The 16,345-nt window shown below is 37.9% G+C and overlaps 1 protein-coding gene across 1 annotated transcript in view; it reads right to left on the bottom strand.

Moving 5' to 3' along the window:
* kcnd3 (potassium voltage-gated channel, Shal-related subfamily, member 3) overlaps window positions 1–16,345 on the bottom strand; it is a 159,581-nt gene that overhangs the window by 16,736 nt on the left and 126,500 nt on the right. The window contains exon 3 of the mRNA XM_088639987.1: window positions 13,231–13,399. Within this exon, the coding sequence (XP_088496113.1) occupies window positions 13,231–13,399 (169 nt within the window). The remainder of the gene's footprint in view (window positions 1–13,230; window positions 13,400–16,345) is intronic.

The following is a 16,345-nucleotide window of genomic DNA, read 5'->3' as shown; positions in this document are numbered from 1 at the left end:
TTCTTCTCTTTTCAGCATGGAATAAACCTAATACTTGTTCCTTTGTAACATAAAGTGGGATTTGGACAGTGGTACTCTGCAATTTGGTGATTTCGACCAGTGTTTAGGTAATGGTGCGGCTCAGACACATTCTCACATCTATTAGTCCCACCACTTTAAGAGAAGCAGTGTGGGACATTACAAACCTTCTACTTGGAGGGCTTTACAATCTGAAGCAGTTAAATCATATATATATATATAGTAGTTTTTGTAGCCTGAGGTAATACTGCCATTTTCTAGTCCACTGACATTACTATCAGCAGCAGCCTGGTTTGTCATGGAGATCTACTGACCAGGCCCAAGCTTGCTGAACCTTTGACATTTGAATAGATCACACTGCCAAATCTCAAACACTAGAAACCTTCCTCTAGAATTTACAAACAAATAAAAAATAAAATAAAATTGCACTCTTATTTTCTTGACAAAACACTCCCTAAAACATGGCATTATCTTACCAGAATAAAAATAATCTATTAAGGGTATAATTTTTTATACAACTCAATAACTGCACAGAGGGCTTGTAAATTAAGCTTGTTTGAACAGATTTGGGAGAGGGACTATTTGATTCAAGCCCCCTGTACATGTATTTCAGAACAAACCATATCCAGAACGGAATGTACAAAACCTTTTTCTACCACACACAAAGAGATGTTTAAAAGATTATATCCGGTGGTTACCCCAGTGGTTCAATTGGTAAAGGAGTAATAATTGCAGGATGAGTTCTAAGATCCAGATGTTGTAGGCTTGTACCAGTATGTGACTGTGATTGTGAATATAATTGTACAGTGTCATAAAGATGGTGTCGTCCTGTCTGTCTAGACTTCCTCATTCTCCCCCTGTGAGCTGAGACGTAAACACACAATTAGTAATTCCCAATTGTAGGTGGTTGTGGGGAGAGGTATTCATCAATATAAAAAAACTGGTGATTCTAACTTTTGTCAAATTAAAAGGCAGGGGCCGTTTTTCTGTGAAAAAAAAAGAACTGGGTGTTACATATGAGCAGTCTGCCTCAAGCCTTATTACTGAGCTGATTTTCATAAATGGGTCATTTTCTTCCATCCTGGGTCTTGCTATCTCTCCGTGTTTAGCCATTCTCTCTGAGTGATTGATGGCTTTCAGCGTGCTGGTGGTGTGGTTTACTCTGTTACTCTGCTGCTTCACAAGGCAGGAGAAGATGAGTGGGGAGCTGAGGGGGGGACATTTGTCCCTGCAAAAAGCATTTTTATATTAGTATTTTTCAGCTGAATCAAATGATATCAGAATACCAGTGCAGATGAGGGGGTCCCCCTTTTTTAAGCTTAACAGGAGCCTATCCCCTGCATTCAAGCTGATAAAAAGACAATGCAAATTATGGAACTAAGATTTATAAAAGAAAAGAAACAGAAAAACCACAATGAAAGGAAATACATTGTCTGTGAACACAATCAAGAGAGAAACGGGTCTTTCAGAGAGTCACCAGGATTTTCTAGAAAGGATCTTGGGGATCCACTAACAGCCAGTGCCAATCCTGCAAAAGAAGCTACCCCATTTCCTGGAAGAGTTGCAATTCCTCAGGTTTTTTGCATCACACAAATAGATAGTTACTTCTACTGGGGTTATTTGTTGAAAAAGAGAGATCTTGGTTCATGCTAATTTTCATATATTTTAACACTATCATTCCAGAGAAACTAGTCAAGAAACTCAGTGCACTGGGTCTTAACACCACCCTCTGCAACTGGATTCAAGACTTTCTGACAGGTAGACCTCAGGCTGTCAGGCTTGGAAACCACACTTCCAGCACACTAACTCTGAACACTGGGGTCCCCCAGGGGTGTGTACTTAGTCCATTACTCTACTCCCTCTACACCCATGACTATAAGGCCAAACACAACACCAACTCCATCATCAAGTTTGCCGATGACACCACAGTTGTAGGTCTGATCACAGACAATGATGAGAGGGCCTACAGGGAGGAGGTCAATCTCCTTACAACCTGGTGTGATGACAACAACCTCACCCTCAACGTCAGCAAAACCAAGGAGCTGATCGTTGATTTCAGGAAACTGCAAAACGGACATGCCCCTATCCACATCAATGGGACTGAAGTGGATAGGGTCAGTAACTTCAGATTCCTTGGTGTCCATATCACCGAGGACCTCACATGGTCTCTCAATGCCACCTGTCTGATCAAGAAAGCGCAACAGCACCTGTACTTCCTAAGACGGTTGAAGAAGGCTAAGATATGTCCCCAGATCCTCTCTAACTTTTACAGATGCACTACAGAAAGCACACTGACAGGTTGCATCACAGTGTGGTATGGCAACTGCAGTATTGCTGACCGCTAAGTCCTACAGCGGGTGGTGAAAACTGCCCAGTCCATCACTGGGGTTGCCCTCCCATCTATACAGGACTTTTATGACAGACGGTGCTTGAGGAAAGCTCTAAGCATCATCAAAGACCCCACACACCCCAGCAACATACTGTATGACCCTCTACCATCTGGAAAACAGTACTGGAGCATTTGGGCCCGGACTACCAGACTCAGAGACAGTTTTTATCCCCACACTATCAAACTATTAAACTCCCAGCCTCTCTCACCTACAATCTGAACCTCACAGTGCCTTCTTTCTAATCAAAAGCTCAAACACACATTGAAATCTACCTCTACCTTACATGTCAAAAAGTTCACTCCCAATAATTTTTCTATCCTTTATTTCATTCTGTTGATGTATGTTTTTGTACATCTGATGTTGTTTTGCACATTACCTGTTACCTTTTGTTGTTTTGCACATTGCCTGTTGTCTCTGTCTCTTTCTCTTTCTGTCTATTTCTTTTATTATACAATTATATTGTAATTTTTTTGTACTACTTATCATCTGAGAGCTAGCTAAATAGCATTTCGTTATACCATATACCTGTATATGAGTATAATGACAATAAACTTGAACTTGAACTTGATTATATTATGGTAAATTATTGTGAAAATGTGAGTGCTATGATCTATAGCTCCGTATGTGGGATTCAAGATGGTGAGACAGGTGATAAACCCTCCTTCTTCAGTCTTCAGTTATGGGAATTCGATAGAGGACACAGTTGGGTCTGTTTGTCTCTATTCCCCAAGGCAGTTTAGCCCCAAGGTTCAGGCTGGTAGTTTTCTCTGTTGTAGCGAAGAACTGTGATTTTCCTTATTTTCTGATTATTTGCTGTGTAAAAGTTGCAATCAAATATTTTAGTTGAAATCTTTTCATCTTTACGTGTTTTGCATTTTTGTTTATTTTTTGCTTGGTTTTGAGATAACATCAGAAAGAGGTGGCCTCTGCTGACTGTGCACTAATACAAAAGGTTATATTTAATTTGTTGTTTTTGTTGTGGGAAATTAAGTCTCCCTGGGGTACTGGGGCATCTTTGTGGGTGACAGACTCCTCACACCACAGCTTAGGGACCGCATCACAACAGACAGGAAGCAGCAAGTTTTGCAAAGACAAACATTCTGGATTGTAAAAGTTGAATGATGCGTCATTAAAAACTTTTTTCTGCCACCGTGGATTTCTATGTAGGGTTGCATATCTTGAAATGATCTGATTCAATTTAAAGAAATATACTGTGATAAAGGCTATTCTTTAAAATTTACTTCTGTTTTTTTACCATACCCAAAACTAAGAAATTTATAAAGGACATATTTTAAAAATATTTGAAAATCCAACTTGTATAATAACGTTTTAAAATTAAAGTGCAATGCGAGACAAATTCCTTTGTAGAAGGTGACCTTGTGTGAGAATAATTGGGCGTACATTCTATGGAGTGCTGACAAAGAGTTAGACCTAGGCCAATCTGAATTGTGATTTAACAGATAGGAGTTTTAAGATTTCAAAAGGCACATAGCAGCTTTTCAGGACTTGTCTGGAGAATGAAGATGAAAGGGTGGCATCCTCAAGGCCTTTTCAAGGATGACCTCTATCTGATTTCATAAAACCGAGAAAAGTATCAATTATCGTAAACGTGGTCCAGAGAGTGGCACTCTCTTCAATGTTCTGTGCTTTGATGATAGTAATAAAAGAATTTCAATTATGAAGAGAGACGGATTTAAAAAAATAAGAACAGAGAGAAAAGTTAGAAAATGTACTTTGTTTTCTTAACAAGGCGTTTTTTGCTTCTGTTCTTTTTAGCTTAGATTTGTGTATTCTATTTAGAAATCTTTTATAACACATACAGTAATACATAAACAGAACATAGACTTAATAATATTGTACTACCTGATATCAACTGATTACTTAATTACTAAGGTATTGCACTGTTGTTAACAAAGTCAGGTTACACATAAATACTTGGTGGATTAATGGATACATCAGTGTCAATGATTTTGTTTGTTATAAATGAATGAATTGTATTGTTCAGCCACTAGTCTTCAAAAAATCTGAGCGTAGGTGGTGCCCTTGCATCTGACCCACAGTATCCAATCAATGTGCCACTTTGGTGACTGGAGACACTATGTCATATGATGTCCATCTCAAGAGATGTTAAAATAAGTTTCTGGGGTCATCAAAGATCCCATGGCACTGCTTGGGCTGTTCTCCCTGGAACTCATTTTAAATTCCACTCTAGGTCTGAATTTCTCCACCTGATCTGCTGTGTATTGGGATGGCTGGCAGAGAATGGATCCTGTGGGTCACCCAGGTGGGTGCTGCATTTCAGTCATGGCTGAAAAGGATTCACTCCTTCTGTGTATCCAAAGCATTTGGAGATCCTTTGGTAAGAAAAGCAAGAGACACTTGGAAAGAACATTAGAACCCTACTATATTGAAATGACATGCATTTCAAGTTTTCTAACCTGCAGAATTTTGAACCAGTTGTTCATAAATAAGTATCGCCTCCTCAGTCTGAAACAATGCTATGTGTTATAGTTTTTCAGCTGTGATTAAATTTGCTGACTACTCTACACTAAGTACTTTTTTGTACTATTAGTAAACATTCACTCCTGCATGTGGCAGAGCGTGATGCTTGCAGACTGTGTTGATTAAGATATGGAGTTAAACTGGAGACTAACTGGGGGTATGGTGGGTTAGGCAGGGGGAATGGGGCATGTTGGTTAACCCGAACAATCCAGCTGGCATGATCAAATCAACACTGCTGCGAAACTCTCTGGACATAATATTAGGAACCCCACCAAAGAATGATTTTGACTGCTAAGAGCAGCAAGAACTGCTTGAACAGGACTGTATGTATTCTGCAAGGCTTTAAATTGTGTGCAGCACAGGATCCATTCTATATTTCATTCTTTTAGCACGATCTTCTCCAGTTGTGACTGTGAGGAAAATAGTGTGTGGAAACTACACATTCCACTGGTTCCAATAGGATTGACCTTTGTGAATTTTTCTGGACCCATAAGATAAGAACTTATGTCCCATTCTTACCAGGACAACCATACATTTCTGCCATTAGAAGCCTATCTGATATAGGCAGGTGGGGTGGTTTCCCAATATTTGGAGTGACACCTTCTGGTGCAGGTCTGGTTTTGCCTGTGAGCTCTGTGATGCAGGATTTGTTTTTTTCAGGGAGAGTGAAGGGTACATTGTACATTCTACTAAATGGAGCCCCAGATGGCAGTTTAATTGAAATGGGAGCCTGAATAAGTTAAATATTAGCTCTGGATGAAGATGGATGAGACGGAGACTTGGCAGGCGAGGGAAAAATTGAGATATTTTTGCTGTCTTATCACTACACATATGGGCACATGGGCCTTGACAAACCGGGGGTCATAGCTGAAGTTGCCCATTCGAAATGGATTACTTTCTGGAGCTGGGAGCTGTGATTAAAGCAAACTATATGTATATATGACCATGATCAAAGGTTTGGCAGAACAGTAGCTGTGGAGGCAATATGTGTGAACAAATTTCCTTCTCTGTAAAGCAAGTGGAAGAAAAAGACATGATACAATAAGTGAGAGGAGCTAACATCTGTAGCGGTAAGGCTAATATTTACTAGAGTTCGACTGCACACTGACAGTGCTCTCACGCTGCTGCTGTTACTGGAAATATTAACCAGACATAATGGTAAAGTAATAACTAAATCAGCAGAAAGAAAAACGTTTACTTCCACCAGGACAGTTAATGATAACACAAATGCTATTTAAAAAATAAAGATTGAGGTTGCATTGCTCATTGCTAGTATGCTAGCTATCAGAACAGATGAAGCCAAGAGTCCAGTGACTCATTTAAAATAATGAAGAAAGTTATATGTATTTTTCTCCTTGGGCTTTAAGTTGCTAATTTCATATAAACAGCATAGATAAACTAGATAAATAACAGTAGTATGCAGTTTTTACTACTCCCGATGTGCAGTGGACAATAATAGCAACTTTAAAATGTAATTATGTGAAAGAAAATGGAATCATGGGTTTCTCTGGCCTATACCTCTTTATATTATTCTGGCTCTGTAAAATAGTATCCTTACTCAATCCACAAACAAAAGCAATCATGTTTTTATCATTATCTCCCACTGCGATAACAGTAGATTTAAATGTTCTCCATTGTCTAGGTACAGTAATCTCATGCCAATTCCCCCCATCTCTCATTCGCCTCATTTTAGCACAGATGTCAATGGTTTGAGCCTGAGACTTATTATTAGGTGCTTTGTGCTATTATCTGGGCTATCTGAACGAGGATGTGCTCAAAGTAAGCTGTGACTGCTGTGCTACAGTCCCCTCTACCCCCCTTAGCCAGACAGGAACTTTGTAGTGTTATCAAGAAGAGTTATGTCAGTTATGTATACGTAGCTCACACGTCGGGCTGTTTTCTGTGCTATAGACTCAAAGTGTTAAGAGGAATGAGAGGTTGACAGTGCAGGTAGGGAAGGATGCGCTTATGAAATTCACTTGTCTCCTAGACCTGGCTTGATTTTGACACAGGTGAACTGATTGGGTGACTGACATTGTCAGTAACTCCAGATCGGGTGGAATTAGAAACCTTCTATATGAAACAAGCTTGTTTGCTAATTAACTTAATGTAATAAATTATGTTTTAATAAGCTGTTCTCATGACTGATACCTCTTTGAAGTTTATTAAACATTCAATCATCTGAGTGAGTGGTAATTACCCTGCCCTGGGGACTTAAGGTGTTTAAGATAAGAATGTGTACTGTATGTCTGTGCTTGAAAATAAATTAGTTCAAACATGTCGATGTTGTGAGTACCTTTCATAAACATTACTTTGGGGGAAAAAAACTTGTCCTAATAAAAGAGAGCAAAATGACTGTTCACTTTTCAACTGTTCCTAAGCTTTTAAACTGCTGAATAGTCCTGTTGACAGAATGAGAAAACTCAGCGTCAAAAGAATGTCACAGGTTTCGAGGCGATAAAACATAAGTGCCAACCTTGTTTTTAAACTTACATTTTCAACATTAAAACATGCAAAACGGTTTTAATAGAAACATGAAACAACCTTGCCATCATAACACTAATTACTCTAATTTCTCATACAAGGATCAGGATGTTAGACCTGTTTTCAGGTACTACATATATTTCACATACCACATACTAAAGTACAGAAGATATAAGTAATGTCTTCATTACAGACCATCAATACTAAATTATAGTGGGTTCCAGAAAAGTGAAGATTAATAAAATGCATTCAGCTTTTAATGACAACGTATAACTAACAGGAAAGGTATGATGCTGTCAATGTTCAGAATTGAACAATTCTGAAGAACGAAATGGAATTCATTAAAAAACAGAAGTGCTAAGTAATTAAAGTACCAATGATAAATTTATGAGTCGTGATAAAATTAATGTGAGAGCTCTCGGCTGGTGATTAGGATTGAGACTGTAGCACAGGCTCAAACATAGGTGGAGAATATAGAATTTAATCATGTCTGTTCTCACAAGACATCTCATTGACTGATGACAGCTGTCTAAAGTCATTTACATCTATGCAGCAAACAAGGACTAAGGTGGGGACTCAGTGAAAGTCTTTAAAATATAAAGAATAAATGAAGCAGGTTCTGTGAGATCTTTAAAACTTTTAAATCTTTTGTTCTTTGTCAGGGTTTAGCACCTACACTAGACAGGAATGTTAAATCAGAGTATGAGAGTTTTACACCTTGCAGACCTAGAAGTCCTGAAGTGTTTTAGTTATACAGAGGAAGTCTGCTGTCGTGCTTGATTACTTTTATGTTCTTATGTATCAACACACACGGCATGTACATGCAGTATATAATATAAGGCAAAAGTTGTAAGATGGTTTTGTGTCCAACATTTTGTGGTTTAGCAAAGGCTAATTAATATTCATACCCATAATGTACTAATGGATCACAAAGTCTAACAAATACCTTGTTCATTATGCAAATTCACTAATTAATAAGACAATAATCTCAAAATAATCTCCAGCACCTCTTGTAGAAATTTTTGCAGTATCATGCAGTTATTGAAATCCTGAAATGGATCCTACCACTGTGCAATGGGAATCTGATCTATTTCCCCCTTCCAGTTGCTTATTGCTATAGTTCTCAGCAGCGCCTTCAGAGGCAGAGAGCTGGATTCTCCTTGGAGGGCTGGCTGAGAGGGCAAGGAAGGAGGTGAGGAGGTGAGGAGACAGACTGTTCTCTCAGTTGAATTCATTCCAGGGAGTTATTTGTGGAAAGAAAGTCCCATTAAGGCCTCTCTCTCTCCTGCCCTTCTATCACCTGCCTGCACCATGAAGAGCTGCTTTTGATCGCTTTTGGCTCCTGAGCAACATTTACTCTTGTTTTTTTTTTTCTCTAAGAAATTGTAAAAGCTGACAGGTTGCAAATCTAGACAGAACAAGTGCAAAAAAGCAGAAAAACACAACAGAAATGAAATATGAGAAGGGTAAAAGGTGAATCTCATTTTACACTTGAAATCATAAAAAAAAACATTTGAAGTTGTCCAAAATCACTTGAAATATGTTTGCCCATTGGGTGAAAACAGGTTGTGTTCCCTGGTGCAAACTGCTCGTGGATAGGTAGCCAAGTTACATTTATTAGTGCTGTGACCATAGACTATGAATACTGTACCTCCACGATAGACTATAAATTATTAATATACATACAAATAGAAATTTCAAAATTACACAGGAGTTGCATTTGAGCATCTACAGTAGCTGATGAAACTCAACTTTGAAACTTGCTTACCATGGTTGTGTTTGGCTGATTGTGGGCCAATTGTGAGATTGTGAGTACTGTATACTCGGCTAATACCGCAACACAGATTTGATCCTTCAATCTCTGGATATAGGGAAATAGGGTTCAGCCTTTATCAGCTGAATCTCTCACTGGAAATCATTTGATGATGGAGATAATAGGTCCTCACTCAGGTGACAGTTTGTTTTCTCACTGAAACACTAGTGGTTTGGTTTGATAATTGCACTATTTGTCAAATTGCATCAGATTGTCCTAAAATTTAGAATGTGATTTATTTTCCTATCATGTTATGGGATGGATCCTTTTGGGCATGACTGATGATTTCCTGATTTGGTAGTTTCTTTCATATCTTTTGAGATCTGCTCAAGACATGACAGCATGTTCTCTGCATATCCACTTGTTAAAACAGATACAGTAGTGCTGAAGAAATCTTTTATGAAAGTAGTAAAGATTTATGTATTTAGTCTTAATCGCCATTTTTTTAATAGACCTAACAGTTATTACAGTTATGTAAATATACATAATGTCACTAACTGTAACACAAATATTAATTCTGATCTTAATCCTATGATATGTCTTCTACTGCAAAAAAGTAATGCATTTGTTTTCAATATATTTATATATCTTATGTCTCTTGGAGCAATAATGAAAAATGATTACAAATGCTTTTATAGAGCTATATACAGTATGGCCTCTGTGAAGGTGTTACACTTGCTAAATAAGACAAACAGATACTGTAAAAAACAATGTTGTTGTGAGCTAGATCTCATGTGAACAAAGAAAAATCTTAACGTTAGGTGGAGCAGGGAGACAACGTTGTGTGCAGATAAAATGTGAAATTGTTTTCTGTCCGTATCAGATTATCCCTAAACCTGCAGTAAGCTTACAAACCTGTGCAAAGCTGGATAAGTTCACAGAACATATTCAAAAGCTTCTATGTTGAAATGGGAAAAACTGATCCCTTACAAAGATGCAGTAACTAATTTGTCTTTTAAAATATCCATTCTCGTTACCATTCATAATCACCCTGTGAAGTAGCAAACAAGCCTAATGAAACCTTCATGTACTACAGATCCTCTACCATTCATTTTATTCAACCCTGTTTTTTTTGCAGAAACATAAAAAATAATCATCCATGACTTCTATTTATAGATTTTCTTTTGTGCATGAATGAGGCAAAAGAAAAAAAAAACTACAGAAGATGTATTTTGGTGGCTCTGCACCATGAAATAATTTACACTCTTACTGTGTAAAACAACAAATACATATCAGGCTAATTAGATATCCTCGCCAAACGATCATTGGATTTCACTCCCTCCCTAATTTGTCAATGACAGTGATTCAATGGGAAATAAAAAACATACATTGTCTTGTTTTTTGCCAACCTAATTTACTGTCGAATTGATTCATCTTTAGCTGCCATAACTCGTTAAAATGAGAAGCAAGGCAATGGACCCTTGGCAATTTTACAGACAATTAGAATAAAGTTAATTATGCAATAACAAACACTTATGAGAAATGAAATAGCTTATCTTTCGGGGGGATGATTCCCCCATGTTAATTTGGCTAAGGGCAAGAGATGATTTGCTGCTGCAGTAGGCTTTAAAAGGCTTTAAAAGGACAGCCTTGCATTTTTGCCACAGCATGTCTGAAGATCTTACACCACAAAAAAATATAATGACTTACATGCCGGTTTCCATGTTTTGAAATCTTTTGTCACTATTACCTTATATTGTGCTCTGTGGAGCTATTGAAGATGATCTCAGTGAATGTGTCTGTCTTAGGCACTACAATCGCTGTCCTGACAGTTAAACCTTCAGCTGCACTTCTATTGCAGTCTTGGCAAAAACTTCCTGTCTTGTACATTCTCAGGCCATTAAGAATCGTGGCAAATGAAAGAAAAGCAGGCCTGCTACACTTATATGAAAACACAAGACTGTAGGCACTGACCTTGTTTCTCATGACAGTCTATAAATCACTTTGTACAGGCAGTTGTGTGGCTGGACAATAGACCAGTATATTATATGTATTCTTTTGTCCAGTAACGCAGCTATACAGTAGACCAGAGCACTGGCATATCCTCAGGTGATTTAAAAAATACTGGTGCCTATTTTTAGTTTTGAGACCATGACATAACAATAACAAACCACTACAAAATGTTTTCATACCCAAAGGTTTATGGGAGTCTGAAACAAGCTGCCCAACTATGCTTTTGAAGCCAATACTCCGGCTTCTTTCAAGAAATAGGCAGAGGAGAGCCTCTGATCAATCAGCTACTGCAGGAAAAAGCATGAGTATTGGGGCAGTGAAGTGAAAGTTGGCATTTTTACTGTGTACAATTCAAATCTACATTTCAGGCCAAAAGATAAACACGAGGCAAAATTACAGGGTATTGTTTACACACACATTAAACCATGGTAAAACAAAAATGTTTTTGTCCCCAGACTTGAGATTCTTCGTTACACTTTAACTGCAGCCATTTTCAATTATTGTTTTGGAGGTTTTCTGACTTAAGTTTCTTCTCCAATAAGTAAAATACATGCTCAAAAGGACTCCGATCAGGAGATTAACTTTGTCAGTTCAAAAGTTTCCACTTCTTCAATGCACACCTTGGGTCCTGTTGCAGAACGAATTTCTTCCCAATGAGTTTAGAGTCATTTTTTACATGTTTTCACAACATACAACACTTGAGCAATTAGAAACACCTATAAGTCAATAGCTTGTACTCACCTGAAATTGGGGGACTGAACACAGCAAATTACTTTGTTCTAACATGGCTAAACAAGCATGCAACGTAATATCTAGAAACCAAAGCTGAATTTCTATACTTGTGCTGCACATCATGCATAATCTTTTGATCTGAAATACACATTTCATTAGTACACAGCAAAATGACAAATTTCATTTTGCTTTCCCAGGACTTATGCTTTTGACTGTAATCACTAAATGGGCTAGATGGGCTAAATAGCGTCCTCTCATTTGTAACCTTTCTTAAGTTATTAAAATAATGTCTTACATAACCTTCTTTCAAGGGGGTGGGGAGTGTTGGAGGGGTGGCCATGCATAAAATGAATCTATAGTCAAATTAAAAAGTGCTTCTGAATAGAGCCATTAGGTTAATGGCTGGAAAAAATCTTTTTACTTCTGCAAAACATTATTAACACTGAGTCACCTTTACAAGCCTTCTTGATTTGGGGCATGTTAATTAACCAGGTCTGAGCTCTATATGCCCTTCATAGCCAGCACGTAATACTCCTTTAACACTTCATTAGTGTATATAAACAAATGAGCCTTCTTGCTAATGAGTGTTAGGGATACCCTTCATGTAAGAGAAGATAGCTGAGCATCTTTCAATCAGACTGCACAGCCAGATCCCCTGTTTGCCCGGCCTGTATGTTCAGAAGTTTGCAGTGATTTCTCAAGCTCCTGGGGACCCTATGCTTCTCTGGACACCTCCTTAGTGGGGTCTCTGGGTTGGGTTACAATGTAACACAAGAGCCCCAGTTTATCATGTCCCCTTGTCCTTTTGGGAGAAGAGTCCCATTTGATATCAATAGAAGAAAAAAAAAGAGGAAAGCAGAGGATTGGTACAGTATATTTCAGTTGTTTTGAGCTGTAAGCTCTTAAGTATATATAAAAGCCAACACTAGGACTAAGATATTTCAAGTCTGCTACCTTAATTAAAGTACATTTGTATAGACAGTCATGTGAAGATAAAAATTAATTACTGTAAATACAATCATTTTCAGTTTAACCAGGACAATTTTCAGCTTGTATCTTGTAAAATCAGAAATTGGTGCAACATTGTACTACAAGAGTCCTGTAACACACATGTACAGTATTGTACACAAAGACAGATACACAGACACCCATTGGGAAGGAGTCATACATTCTTACAGAACCAGAAGGAGAGTTACTTTAGCAGCATACTCAGGTGTCTAGTTCCTAAGATTCATCAGCCCACTCGCATAAAAGTAACGGAGATAAAGATGTTAAAAAAACATTACCAGTATCACCCTGAAGGACGTGAGAGCTCATCAAATATTAAATCATTTTCACCTGTACCTTCTGCGCCCGGCGTTTATCTGCTCTCTGGTTCTGGTGATAAATTCGGCTAAAGTTGGACACAATGACAGGGACAGGCAGGGCTATTACCAAAACCCCACTCAGGGAGCAGATGGAGCCAAAAATCTTTCCTGCGATTGTCTTCGGGACCATATCGCCATAGCTGCAAAGACAGAAGAATGGAACCTGTTAGTGAAAATGAAAAAAAAAACTATTTATTTAAATGAATGACCTAGGTCTCCACTGAAACCAGAAGACCAGAATTACTTACAGGATCTTCCTGTACCCAATGTTAAGCTCCAGTGATATTATTAGTAAATGTCTGAACTGTCGAAGGCAAGGAGATTTGGCTAAAAATACAAGCTTTTTTTAAAAGATGAAACCAGACAGAATTTCTTTATTTGTTCTTAAAATGCAAAAGCTTCCTAAAAATAAAAGATTTGACACTACATTACTCGTCTTGCCAGCTTAAACTGCTCTATTTGCTGTCAGACTGCAGTTCCATCTCCCTCTGTCTAAATGACTTGTTTCCGCCTGTAATGGTGAACCAAGGACCCCTGAAGCTTTGTTAAGCCAGCTAAGATTGCCAGTTAATGGCTGAGGCATCTTTAATCAGGGCTTAAGAATTTAAGTCACTGTGAAGCTGAAAGCAGCACAGACAGGAGCATCTCGTCAGTTTCCCCCTGTTTAAGTACGATGCCTGAATGAATCTGAACAGCAGGAAGGGATTTAGAGGGACTATGGAGAGCAAGACCTCAGGTTAGGGGAGGCTGTTAAAACTAAATAGTGCAATTCACTTTTCTCATAGATCTAGACAAACATGACAAAATCATCAATGCATATAGAAGTCTGTAGACTGCTGTAATACTGTTACATTGTTTTTTTTGTTAAAGACAGGTACAGCGACTTAGCAGGAATGAGTTTCTTTTCAAAAATGGGTGGGTAGGAATATTCTACATTCATTTGAGTGACACCTTTGTCTTTAGAAACAATACTTAACAGACAAAACAATTACATAAAAAAATTCACACGAGACTAGATGTAAGATCAGTACATTTTGATTAACCTCATAAGACTGAGCAGTGTAGCAGACTGAGATACAGATTTGTTGTGAGCACCCTTGCTGAAGAGAACAACAACCTGCTATCAGTACTCTCAATATATACTCAAACTGTGCATGTGAGAAATCCCTACGTGGTATCACTACAGACATAAACACAGAAACATAACCTTCTTTAAAACGTACTATAAGAAAGTTTACCAATTAAGAAAGGATTCAAAGACATTTTGATCCATGGAAATTTGATCCAAACATCAACCACTTTGTGAAAGGAAATTCTTTTCAGCCGTAAATTTCTCTGTTTTGATTCAGATTGTTCTGACTGAATATGAGAAATGTAGAATTAATGATTTATATAAAAAAAGACCGAAATTCACTACATTAAAAGAATTCATTAACAATCAACATGAAAATGTATTTAAGAATGTTTTTTTGAGAAGTTAGACATACAAATCTGTGAATTAACTTGCTTAGCTGAGGGTCAACCCCCTGGCCAGAGGATAAGGAAGTTAGGGTGCTTAACTTGCAAAATGAGGAATTAACCAGGGAGGCAACTGCACAGGTTAAGATGGTTTGAAAAAGGATACAGAAAGGCAAGAAAGAGAGAAGACCTTCCTGTGGTCTTCATAGCTTTTTGGGAAGTGATGTAGTGAATAGCAGGGGTGAAAGTTATTTGTTATTATGTCTCCTAGACTTTCATGAAAAACTCTCCCGTGATTTTAAAATATTTTTTTAACCCTGCCTTAAAATGAGGTAAAAGAGAGTTCTGCTGTGAGGTTATTAAAAAGGATTGTTACAAGAAGGCAGAAACCTAATTAATTAGCTAGCTGTATGCTGTACTTGAGTTCTCTTTTCAGAATTGTATGATTTTCTCTTCTTCTTCATACACAAATGGCTGTGGCCTTCTTGTTTCACCCCTCTGCTTCTCCCTCGCTCTCCGGTCTGTCTCTGACAGGTAAGCTACGCGCTGCTGCTCTGTCTTGTCCCAGGAGAGAGCCAGTGGGCTTCACTTGCTCAGAAAGAAAAGCCAGTACGTGACTTGTTCTCTGATCCTTCTCGCAGTTTGTCATTTCTTAATGTTCTTTTTATTTTTTAATTGTTTTGTGCATGGTTAGCTCTGGACTAATTGCGCCACCTTGCCACAGCAGAGACTTAGAGTTTGCCCCCTGGATGGATCCAGTTAAGACTAGAGAAGTGTTTAGAAAAGCAGTGGGTTGACGTGTAAAGTTCTTGAAAAAGGAAGATTTCTGTTTCCCTTAAAATTGTTGGTCATGTTTCTGGCAGACATTCCCCTGAATGGCTCCCAGTTCCACTTGTAATATACATGGAAAAACACCATGGAATACTGTATATATACTCACTGGTCAATATATTATAAACTCAACACTTGAGCCTCTCTGTGTAGCCAGACCATTTTGAACAGGACATGGCATATATTCTTTAAAATCTATAAATCTACATTTTTTTCTCTTTTCAGCATGGAATAAACCTCTATTTTTCCTTTGATGTGTAGGGATTTCTGCTTACACTTTCTTTTCTTTGGATTTTTTAAAAGACTTTCTTCTCTTAAATTTGGCATCATCCATGGGCATTTTATTATTATTTTCAGATGAGCTTATCTGCATAAAAACTTTCATTCCTAAGAAGTCCATTCTGCAAGAGGGTGGAAATATCAATAGTGATTACATATTTTTAAACACTCTTGGTGTGACTGTAGGTTCTTCATACAGTGAAAGACCTCCAAAGAAAGCTGAATCTCCAAAGAAAGTGATCTTTGCCCAATCGGAGGTTGGGCACTGTTTTAACTCATTTGGAGGATTGTGACTTGACTCATTTGCTGATGGAAAGAGGCAGAGAGACCCAAGGAGACAAGCAAGCCTCTTCTTTTTCTCTCCAGAGTTTAATCATAATTTAAAAAATATCACACCAAGCACCTTCATAATGCAAAAGGAGATAACATTAACCTTTGGAAAAAAAAATTGCAAGAAACAGAATGGGGAGCAATTTTAAAAGAATCTAATATAACCATCAAGAACTATAATATTCAGC

This window comes from Lepisosteus platostomus, chromosome 7 (assembly GCF_059453375.1).
Source record: "Lepisosteus platostomus isolate fLepPlt1 chromosome 7, fLepPlt1.hap1, whole genome shotgun sequence".
Classification (NCBI taxonomy): Eukaryota; Metazoa; Chordata; class Actinopteri; order Semionotiformes; family Lepisosteidae; genus Lepisosteus; species Lepisosteus platostomus.
The sequence above is the reverse complement of the archived record's forward strand: the minus strand, read 5'-3'. Positions and strand labels throughout refer to the sequence as shown.